The sequence below is a fragment of the Manis pentadactyla genome, chromosome 11 (genome assembly GCF_030020395.1).
Source record: "Manis pentadactyla isolate mManPen7 chromosome 11, mManPen7.hap1, whole genome shotgun sequence".
Classification (NCBI taxonomy): Eukaryota; Metazoa; Chordata; class Mammalia; order Pholidota; family Manidae; genus Manis; species Manis pentadactyla.
In genome coordinates this window covers 122030685-122041677 of record NC_080029.1, presented here as the reverse complement: position 1 = coordinate 122041677, position 10993 = coordinate 122030685, and the positions used below count along the sequence as shown (strand labels likewise).

General features: G+C 52.6%; 1 protein-coding gene across 1 annotated transcript; it reads right to left on the bottom strand.

Annotated features, from left to right (window-relative positions):
• Positions 1-337: 337 nt before the first annotated feature.
• On the bottom strand, positions 338-10701 carry SCAMP5 (secretory carrier membrane protein 5). The gene is made up of 7 exons (XM_057489058.1): positions 10677-10701; positions 10216-10407; positions 9271-9399; positions 4939-5095; positions 3837-3938; positions 3289-3406; positions 338-3023 (listed from the first exon to the last, which is right to left on the bottom strand). The coding sequence occupies exons 1-7, from the start codon at positions 10699-10701 to the stop codon at positions 2829-2831; spliced, it is 918 nt and encodes a 305-aa protein (XP_057345041.1). The 3' UTR covers positions 338-2828.
• Positions 10702-10993: the final 292 nt, after the last annotated feature.

The window sequence follows — 10993 nt, the reverse complement described above, 5'->3', positions numbered from 1 at the left end:
AGTTTCCATTGGTGCCAGCTGAGGTGAGGCCTTCTCTGCTCTGCCCATGCATGCTCTTTCCAGCAGTGACCATCTGGACCAAACTGCCCCTCGCCCACTAATCCAGCCTTTTACTTCCTCCTCAGAGAACCTAGGACTCCTCCTTCGAACAGGCAGGAGGCCTCTGGCAATCTCAAAGGAACCTCTGAGAAGGAACTGCACAGAAGTGTGTGATTTGGGGCCAGTGGGGAGGACAGGCCACAGACCCTTTTGACCCACCCTGCCTCCATGCCCCACAGCCCACAGCGATGCTCCACAAAGGCCTACAGGAAGACACATGACACAGCAGGACACAGAGGGCCATATTTTCCTTTATTATGGTTCACTCAGTTACCACAGACAGACACATTGGCTGAGGCAGGTCAAACTGCCATTAGGAGAATAGTCTGTGTGTCCCAGAAACAAGGAGCAGTGGGCACCGGCAGAATGCATAAGCAGGTCACCGGCTGGCTGCACACCTGGGAATCCCCAGAACTGATTTGGGCCTTCAGCCACCCACACCCAAGCCAGACCTTCCAGCAGAGATGAACCTGTGCTCAGGCCCCACTTCTCTAATGGATTCCCCCTCCAGGAAAGTGCATAGTTGCCTGGAGATGCAGCATCCCAGGGCCTGGGACAAGCTGGGTCACACCTAAGCAGCAGGCCTTCCCAGGGCCAGAGCCAGGGCATGGCCATATAGGCCTGAGCCAGGAAGGAGGAAAGGCAAGTAGGACAGGAAATTGACAGGAGGTGGCACCCAACAGGTCATGGATGTTGAGCTGGCAGCTAGACCATAAGCCACCTGGTGCTACCAGAGAAACTAAGAGAAAGGGAGCCAGAGGTCTGTGGTGGTTGAGAGGGAAGGGGAGGAAAAGCCTAGACCTACGGTGTCTTTTCAGCTACTAGGGGCTGTGACAGCTACTTTCTGGAGAGAGCGCGGAGGACAGAACCAGTCACACTCTGGCCCAAGCTTAAGGGACCATTAGTAAAAGGAGTTTCCAGAGGCCTGGCGCCCCTTACAGGAAAATTAAGTACCTGGAGCTCAAAGGTCAGGATGGTACTTGTAAGCCCAGGGGTCAGGTTCCAAGCTGGAACTAGCCCTGCGTGGCCAAGTGGTGTTTGGTTTTTCAGCCAAATGGCCCAGGCAGGAGAAGGGAGAGTGGGAAATAGGTAGCTGCTCCTTTGGTGAGAACCCACCCCCTTCAGGTTTCAGAGAGCCAGGCCTCTACCAGCCACATTCTCACAATGCTTGGAGCAGAACAGCCCCACAGGCCTGAAGTCACTGTCCTAGAAGAGAAAGGGGGTTCTGACAAGGCAAAGAAGGGCCAAGAACCAAGCCTGGTAGGCAGAAGCAAACAAGTAACCTTGATTTGAAAAAGATACAAGTCAGAGAGGCTCCCCTCCCACCTGCCTAACCTGAAATCCCATTCCAGCCATTGTGATTGTGGATAGGATCAGATCTGTGTTTCTTCCTGGGCCCTGAGTTCAAGTGCCCAGAACTTTCCTGCGACCAAGAACGAGCTGGGGTAGGAGGAGGCACGCTCCCCGATCAGGAGGCCCTGCACGCCTTCTCTGTTCCTGTCCCCTCTACAAGGCCCAACAGAACATCTACTGCTCCCAGGAATCCAATGGTCATTCAGATCTAGTAATCGCCCTGTGGGCTTGGGCCAGCCAGATCTCAACCAGGGACCAATAATTATTTAAATATCCTCTGCTCCAGTTGTACCTTTATATCTGAAAATTGCCTAGGACACCATCTAGCTCTTCAGAAAAGACAGTAGAATCTGCCCTCTTGGATGGCAGATGCCACCTAGATGTGGCAGTAGGGTAGAAGCCACAGCAATTGAGGGTATGGGGAGGGACACAGGCAGAGGGGCTCAAGGGTGCTCTGGGAAGCAGCAGCAGGTCAGGGAAGAGGGGGGCCTGCCCCTGCAGGCCAAGCTCTGAGAGTCAAGGAGATGACCCTGCGCTTCTATTCCCTGGGAGTCAGGTACCCACATGGGCTCTGGGCCTCTGGCTGTGCCCTTCCACAGCACGGCTAAGGCTCTGCTTCCCTGTTTGCTTCCTCGATCTGGGAATGGGCTCAGTCTCAGGAGCAGATGCAAGAGGGACACTCAGCCTTGGGGAAGACAAAGAAAAGCCACATGGGGAAGAGAGGGATCCTGGGCAAGAGAAGAGACCACAGGGAATCTGACAGCAGAAAGAGAGGAAGGGAGGAGGAGTTGGGGAGGAGGCCTGGACCACAAGCAAGGGAAGATCCCCTGCCTGTGCCCACCCTCTCACCTCCCACTCCCATGAGTGCTAAATACTGTTTCTTCCCACTAAAACCTAAAGTGGGAAGTTTCATTCAGCTCATAACCCTGGGAAGGGGGCCAGGCTCTCTGTGCCTCCCCCGAGCCCACGAGGGGTCCTGGGCCAAGGTCAGAGGGGCAGCCTAGAGGAGGGTGGGGGGCTGGTTTAGTTCTAAAAGGACACCTAGCACCACAACAGAGACCTCCACTGCATATACTCCACGGGGGGACACAGACGGCGCCACGTGCAGCCCCTGGCTCTCGAAAGGGCCGAGAGCAGAATCCAAGCGGGTGACGGGGTGGAAATACACATACACATACACATATACATACATACATACATACATACATACATATATACATACACACACACACACATATATATAACTCTGATTCTTTGTACAAAGTTGGGGAGGAGAAAAGGGAAGGGGAAACCCTGCTTGGTCATCACAACAGATGATGTGGCTCGAGCCCCCGTCCAACGGGCCCCCAGCCCTGCCTCCCATAGGCTTAGCTGGCTCACATCTCATTGGAGTACGTGTAGTTGGGGGTGGCGGAATACTGAGTCTGAGGCTGATTCATGGCACCCTGGGCCGCCCCCATGGCTGCATTCTGGGCTGCCTGCTGCACGTGCGGGTTCTTCCAGGCCCCCGTGGTCCACTCCTCCTGAGCTTTGCTGAAACTTCCCCCACTGCCTCGGTAGAATTTATGAACCTGTAGGAGGAAGAGCACAAGAAAGGGTTAATCAAAGGGAAGAGGAAGCCCCTCCAGGAAAGACAAGGGAGCCAGAGATAAGTCCCTAGAAAAGCAGTCCTCCCTCCCCACGCTTGCCCTGTGCACCAGGAGCAAAGTCCACCAAGCCACTCCAGAGTGAGTCCCTCGGAAGGGCTCTGGGTCCTCCTGTAACTTGGAGGTGGGCTTGCTACAGATCACACCCCCTTCCCAAAGCCACCCTTTCACCCTCGAGGTGGCCACATACCATGCTGAGGGCGATGAAGGAAAAAACAGCCATGACCGTGAACATGACAGTGGGAATAAGCATCACCACCGCTGAGCCAACATTTGTTCCGAAGAAGGAGATGGTGGCAATCCAGCCGCTGCAGGGAGAGGTCAGCTGTGAGACGGTCCAACACGGTGAGGAGTACCCAGTAGCCACCCCACTAGAGCAAGGGGCCACCTCACTGACTGCAAAGGAACTACTGAGATCCAAAGGGCCCGCGTCAGTGGTTCAGGAAGCACCCTTCCCCATGGCGCAGGAGATGAGCTCCTCAGACATAAGGCTTCCTTCTCTCAGGTTCTCCCATGATGCTTGACACCCCTTGGCACTCCCAAAAACCACTGCAAGTTTCTCCTTCCCTTCTGAGGCTATGGCTTTGTCTACGACACTACCCTGAATCTTCTCACACTTACACAAACTCATGGTGTCCCCTAGGCTAGGCAACTTAGCACACAGAGGTAGGCAAAGGACACACCCAAGGTACTACCCATGCCAGCCCTGGGTCAACCCCAGACACTCCAGTCTCTTACCAGACGCCCCAGCCTGGGATGCCCACAGCTTGGATGATGCTGATGGCCAGCTGGGCCATGAAGGTGAAGAAGAATGCCATGAAGCTGAAGGAGCTGTCAGTCCTGCGGCAGAGGAGGTGGCTCCCGTCACCTGGGCAGGAAGCCAGGGCTCCCCTGCCTTCAAGACCCCCAAGTCCTTCCAAGTTTAAGTGAGTACACAATGCACAAAAGACATTTAAAGGCCTTAACTGAGAGGCCAAAATAGGACAGCATTTACCCATGGATCTTTGCAAGTTTCCGTGTGTTAGGCTTGTGTGTGCAACATTACACAGGGAGAGATCTCCTCATGAATGGACCACTCACAGTACATAGATGGTTTCCTCCACTGGCACAGAAATAGATGGGTCCATTGTGACAGGAATAAATAACCCGAATGTCAAGGGGATGGACTACCCTTACTGGCACCAAGTTATCTAGCTCCACTGGTACATAATTGGATGGTCCCCTAAGCTCAGAGACAGAAAGTCCTAGTGGCACAAGAATGAACACCCTATTGGCACCAAGATAGTAACTTATCTGGCATACAGATGGACGGTCTGATTGGCAAAGATATTTGAGGCCCCAGTGGCACTGACACAGATACTCTACTGGCAAAGCGACAGCTTGCCCCACCAATACATGCATGGTGGTCCCTTTGGCAGAGTGAGATCACATCATTAGCACATAGTGTCAGTAGTACATATATGGCTGGTTCCATTGGCACATGAATAGATGGTCCACTTGGCATGAAATCAGCTAGCCCCACCAAGACAGGTGGCTCCATGGGCACAATTTAACATGCAGATGCCCAGCAAAGGCAAAACAAAAAGCGGCCTGGTCTCTACATTGATACCACCCAAGGGGAGAGTGAGTAAGGAATCGAGAGGAAGGCGCTGCCTCCCGGGCCTCTCAGCCCGGCCTCGAGCTCCCAGGAAGCCCAAGTTCTACCTTGCAGTCTGAGCGGAGGATAAACAAGAGAGTTTTTGGGACAGCAAATAAAAAAGTGAGAAAATATGGAGAGAAGAGACAAGGCAGATGGGTAAAGAGACAGGGTTAGGGGCTGGGGTCAGCACCAACCACTTACTTGAAGGCCTTGTAAATGGGCCGAAACCAGCAAACGTAGGAGCAGGGTGTGAAGAGGACGAGCCAGAGAAAGGCGAGGCCAAAGTTGGTGGCTCCCCCGCCTCCGATCAGCCACGCGAGACAGCCCACCAGGTTCACGGCCAGCGTGACGCTGTTCACTGCAGACCCAGGAGCACATACACACTCAGGAATAAACACCAGACGCACACACAGACACCCAGGCCTGTGCAGATACATAAGCACCCAGACATAGACATACACACCCATCAACAGAGACCCACCATCAAACACGTAAACAGCACAGGCACAGAGAGATGATACAGACACACAGGCAGACCGCACTGACACACACTCACACCCATAACCCACGTCAGTGAACACACACAGATACATGACACATGCATGCAAAGAGGGAGTACAGACTGTAAGAAAGAAAGCTGGGAGCTTAGATAAATTCCCCTCCCCACACCTGCCCCTGGGGATTTTAGAAACCCAGAGAACAAAGAGTCTCCAGAGCAGGAACCTAGAGCCTCAGAACCACCCCACCCCAAGCCCCACTGAAGAGCCCCAAAGCCTCAGGGTGAAATGCTCTTCTTCTAAGAATGGCCCAGCCCCTGGTCCTCCCAGAACCATAGCAGTCACTAAGCATGAGTCACAGGAAACCCACCTTACATCTTCTCTTGCAAGGGTCATGGAAAGGGGAAAACAAAAGTCCTTGTAGAAACATCTCTGGGACATTGCACCACCTGCTCTGCACTTAAGCGGAGCAGGCGGCAGTGGCTGGAATCTCAGTCCCCAATCCATTTTTTAGACAAGTGTCACGGTACCTCCTCTAAGACTTCCTTCACTACTGCACCTTATTCATGACCCATCCCTCCGACCTTCTGCAGACCTGGGCTGCTGTCGTGTTTCCCTAAGTACAAATCCCAGCCCATCAACCAGACTACAAGTTTCCCGAGAGCAGAAACCCAGGCTCCCGCTCCTTGGCACCCACACAAGCTTCCTGAGCCTTGGAATCACAGCATCACTGCGTCATGGGGAGCAGGTGACTGCTTGTCTGATGCTGGCACTAACACACACCCAGGTCTTGACACCAGGGCGCTCCCTTCCTTTAACATCAGGCTCCCTTCTTTTAAGTCTCCACGAAGACCTGCTGAATAAAGGAAGGTGAGCTCAACCTTGGCCTCTAAAAGCCAGGCATCTGTGGTCTTAGCTTCTGAATAGAACCCTGAGATATAATGATTTATAAGAAATATGTTTGGTCATTTGGATGACCAAAATATATTCCCTAGATATATTTGGTGTTCATCCACAGTTCCTGAAAATACTTCAGGGTCATAAAAGTGAAATGGATGTCTTGTTATGCTAATGAGGAGACTTTGGACCCCACTCAAGGGTGGGGAGCTGGTGGCCAGGGGACCAACCCTGTGATTAGAGGGTTTCAGTCCCACCCACCCACCTTGGGGCTGGTGGTTGAAATCAGCCAATGACTCAGTCAATCATGACTATGTAATGAAGCCTCCATAAAAACCCAAGAGAACAGCTATTTGTACCCTTTTCTCTACCCCTTTTTCTGAGAGCTTCCACGCTTAGGGAACTAGAATGCATCCCTGTGCCACTAAGGCAGGTTCCAGGTGTGAGGATGGAAGTATTTTGTTCAGGATTTTGCCCTATGTATCTCTTCATCTGGCAATTGATTTGTATCCTATATCATATCCTTTAAGAAACTGGTAAACATGTTTCCCTAAGCCACTCTAGCAAATTAATCCAATCTAAAGAGGTCGATGGAATCTTCAATCTAAAGCCAGTTGGTTAGAAGCACAGATACCAGCCTGGGGCTTGTGACGCATCTAAAGAGGTTGGGTGGAGGGGTTAGTCTTAACACCCTGCTGGTACCTGAGAGCTGCTTGGTACTGTGGCAGGGGGACGGCGGGGATGGGACTCCCCCACCACCTCCAATATACACACACACATTTCCTTGGAAGTAAATCATCTAGCGAGCACCGTGAGAGCTTAGCAAGATATTTATAACCCTTAAATCCAGCTCCTGCATGAGATCTTCTGAAGGGCGGAGTTCCAGGAGTCCAGGGTCAGGTGGGGTCCTCCCCAAGTCTGGCCTGACAACGCAGCCACCTGTGCAGGTACACCTATCTCAGGGCCCTCAAAGCAAGGGTGAACATTTCTTCCTGTTTCAGCTGTATTTCCTCCAGCTGTTGTTTATTGCCCCCTAGTTTCCTGGAACCTTAGTGTTACTGATTTATTTGCTCTTTACATAGAATAGACATTAACCTGTGTTTATATTGGTTTGCATCTCTCTTCCCAGTCCCACCTCTCTCCAGGTCACTTGATCTAATGCCTCTGCTACAATTACTCTACTCCCTCTTTGATAATATGGGTGAATATAGTAACCACAATGTTTTTCATGTGAAACCTTCATAAGTGTGTATATCAATGATACCTTAATAAAAAATAAAAAAAAAAAGAAGAAGGTGGTACAGAATGCTGCCATTGCGGCAGGTCCTTTTTGGAGTGGTGGGAAGAGTGTGGGGGCACACAGACTCAGCTGCACATCCTGGCGTGGCCCTTGGGTGGAGAAGGGATCTTCCCCCCTGTAACAGAGAAGGAAGGGACGGGGCAGGTGTGGGTGGGTCTGCAGATGAGGATGAGGGAAGGGGAGAGAATGAGGTAGCCTCTGATGGCCTCCACCTTTGTGCATCGAATATGATGTAGGAGTGGGGTGGCAGCTTTGAGGAGAGTGGGATCAGAGTGGGAGCGTGTTGTGGACAGAGGCGGGGGACACTATCCGAAGGAACACGGCCTGTGAGATTTCTGGGTCACACCGAAGGTCCACGTGGGGTTGGCTGCCGCGAGTTTAGTCCTCCCAGGCTTCTCTATGGGACTCCTTTCTGCCCAGCAACACTCAGCTCGGGTCCAGATGGGAGTCGTGCTGGTCTAGGGAGTGTGTCACCGGAAGACAGAGCAGGGCGCGGAATAAGAAGACGAGTGCAATGAGTGATGGAATCTAAGTGGCACAAAGAGAGACGTGAAGATAGAGAAAAGCTGATGGCTAGAGACAGAGAGTGGCCGACTCAGTGGGTGCTCGTTCCGCGCTCCCACTCTGATCCCACTCTCCTCAGAGCTGCCATCCCCACTTCTGTGTCGCATTCGATGAACAGAGGATGTGCAGCTGAGTCTGTGTGCCCCCACACCCTTGCCACCACTCCACAAAGGACCTGCCGCAATGGCAGCATTCTTTACCACCTTCTTTTTTTTTTTTTTTTTTATTAAGGTATCACTGATATACACACTTATGAAGGTTTCACACGGAAAACATTGTGGTTACTACATTCACCCATATTATCAAGTACTCCACATGCCCCATTGCAGTCACTGCCCATCAGTGCAGTAAGATGCCACAGAGGCACTACTTGTCTTCTCTGTGCTACACTGTCTTCCCCTACCACCTTCTTGACACGATCAGTCATCTCCCCAGGTAAGCAGCTGAGGGCAGGCTTCACTCAAGGCAACATTACAGATGACAGTCTTTGGCTGCAGTTACACTGCAAGTATCCGGGATTCCTCGGGGCTGGTACCCAAGACAGGACAGCCAGCCTGCCCTCCTTGCACATGCCTAAGAGGTACCTTTGACAGCCTGGGCATAGCTAAGCCCTAGCCCCCTGAGATGACACCTTTCCCACCAACCTGTCACAGACCATCAGAAAGTGGGGCCTTTAAACTCTCGACCTTGAAATCTTAATGTCAGAACTCTAGATTAGAAGTACAGACCGCACAACACAGCTACGTAGAACCACAGTGACCACTGAGCCAACGCTGTCTGTAGGAGAGGAACCTGCTACTTGGGAAGTGGGTGACCAGCCCAGCTTGCCCCTACATCTCCCACCTCCTAGTTGAATGCTCCTTTCTGTGAGCAGTTTTTCAGAGAAAACAAGAAGGCTTTGAGGGAAGGATTTCTTTCTTAATCTAGAATCTGAGGTCCTGGCAGCTACCAGTTTACCTGGAAAATTCCAGTGGGAAAGGGTAGGGTTAGCAAGAAGAGGTATTACACAGCAGACAGAGACCCCCGTCCAGGTGCTCTGTGAATGGGAGTTAGGGAGGGAGAAGGGAGGAGAGGCCTAGATGAGAGGTTGAGAGAAACTAAGGCGTAACTGGGGAGCGGGTCATGAGAGGAGCCTGCTGGGTGTCAGGTGGGAAAAGGCTCCTCAGCCCACGCAGATGCCCTGAGTGGGGCTGCAGGACCACCCACCCCAGTGCCCAGCACCCACCAGCCCTCCTCCCTGTCCTGCCGTGGCCCACAGCATCCCACAACACTCACACATCCAGAGGTAGTAGAGGCGCTTGGTCATGCTGAGATGCTGGGGAGGGATGTCTGCCTCAAAGTCTTGGTAGAAACATGGCTTCAGCGGGATGAATTTCGGCAATGGTGGGAAGTTGTTCACCTTCTCTGTGAGCAAGGCACATCACATGACATCACCTTGAAGTTCTGCTCCCCAGCGATCCCACATGACCACCTGTCGGATCATTTTTCCCTGGCCAAGGCTACTCCCTTGGTCCCTGTGGCTACAGACAACTTTGCTGTCTCACCCAGCCATCCCTGCTTCCTGGGGTCTGCAGTGAGGTTCCCAAAGTAACCACAGGCCCTGAGGCAGCATCACTCACTCTCAGAAGAAAAACAATTAACGCGATCTGTCTGGGGTACAGCACCCTCAACAGGGAGCCCGCTGCAGGCAGATGAAGCAGGATGGGTGGGTCTGGAGATAAGGGTTCCAGCCTCCACTCCAATATGCATGCTCTTGGGCAAGTGACCACCCCTCTCTGGACCTTAGCTTACTCAGTAGGGTGGAGGTTGAGCTAGATAGTACCAAAAGGTCGCTCCAGTTCTGGCATTCTGTACCTGAGCCTTTGGAAACCAACGACTCAGAAACCAGAGGAAAATCTCAGAGTATTAGAGAGCAGAGACACCAGAGGGGATGGCGACTGAGCCACCCATGCTGCTCATCAGTCAGATGGCCAGGAGCACTGGGACGTTTGGATGCTCGATCCCTGGTCTTCAGGGTCAGAGGCCTGATAGAAGGCTAGACCCTGTCAGGTTCAGGTCTTAGATAAATAGGCCTCAGTGGGGAACCATGGAAAACCTGGGGACAAAAGCACAGCAAGAACCTGACCTCCAAAGCCTAGGAGGGATGAGGGGACCAGGAAATGGGCCTGCCCACCCTGTGATCACATGCACGTCCTCCCCACAGGCTCACCCTCTCCTTACCTGCCATGATGGCACCAGCGAGCCCAGAGGCCTGCCCACGTCTTTTTGTCCTGAACTGGAGGGAAAGAAAAGCCAGAGAGGGATGAGATGGTGGCCCAGCCCAACCCAGTCTCTCTCTCAGACCAGGCGGGCTGGAAGGTTCCCACAGTGGGATCTCACATTCCCACAGTGGGATGAACCCAGCAAAGACAGCTTCCCCCAGCTATCTCCTTCCTGGCACTCCTGCCATTTGCTTCAAGGCACAAAGTCTATCCTCAAAAAACCTCACCCAAGGGTGGGAAAGGAGCCTGGCAGGGGACCCCATGCAGGGAAAGGCAAATGACAGAGAAGGTCTGAGGGGATCAGAGATCTTTGAAAAAGGAAATCTATTCCTCACCCCTAAACATGGCAGAACCCTGACCTCAGTCACAGGCTGGGCCCCCCTCTAGCCCACCTTTGCCTCCAGTCATTTGTTCACTCACTAGGGATCTGTAATCTGCCCGGCATGAGTGAAACAGTTGTGGTTCCTGCCCTCTACATCAAATAGTCAATAACGTCTGCAGTAAGTAATATAAAACGGAAGGATGGCAGCTATGAAAACTGCACAGCCTGTCACAAGGTGATCTAACGTGGTCTGGCGAGTCAGGGAAATTAAATGTAAGCAATAATCCAACACAGAGGCCTTGGCCAGGATGGGGCGGCCTTCCCAGAGAGCGGAACGCATGCCAGACCCTGATGAGGGAAGGAGCCTCACGCTCTGAAGTAAGGGACAGCAGGCTGCTGTGGCCAACGCAGAGCA

Coding starts and splice junctions, on each gene's coding strand:
- SCAMP5 (XM_057489058.1), bottom strand. CDS start 10,701: ATGCCGGGCAGATTACAGATCCCTA. Junction 5,096..9,270: donor CCTCTACTACCTCTGGATGT/GTGAGTGTTGTG, acceptor CTGGGTCTGCAG/TGAACAGCGTCACGCTGGCC. Junction 3,939..4,938: donor CCCATTTACAAGGCCTTCAA/GTAAGTGGTTGG, acceptor CCTCTGCCGCAG/GACTGACAGCTCCTTCAGCT.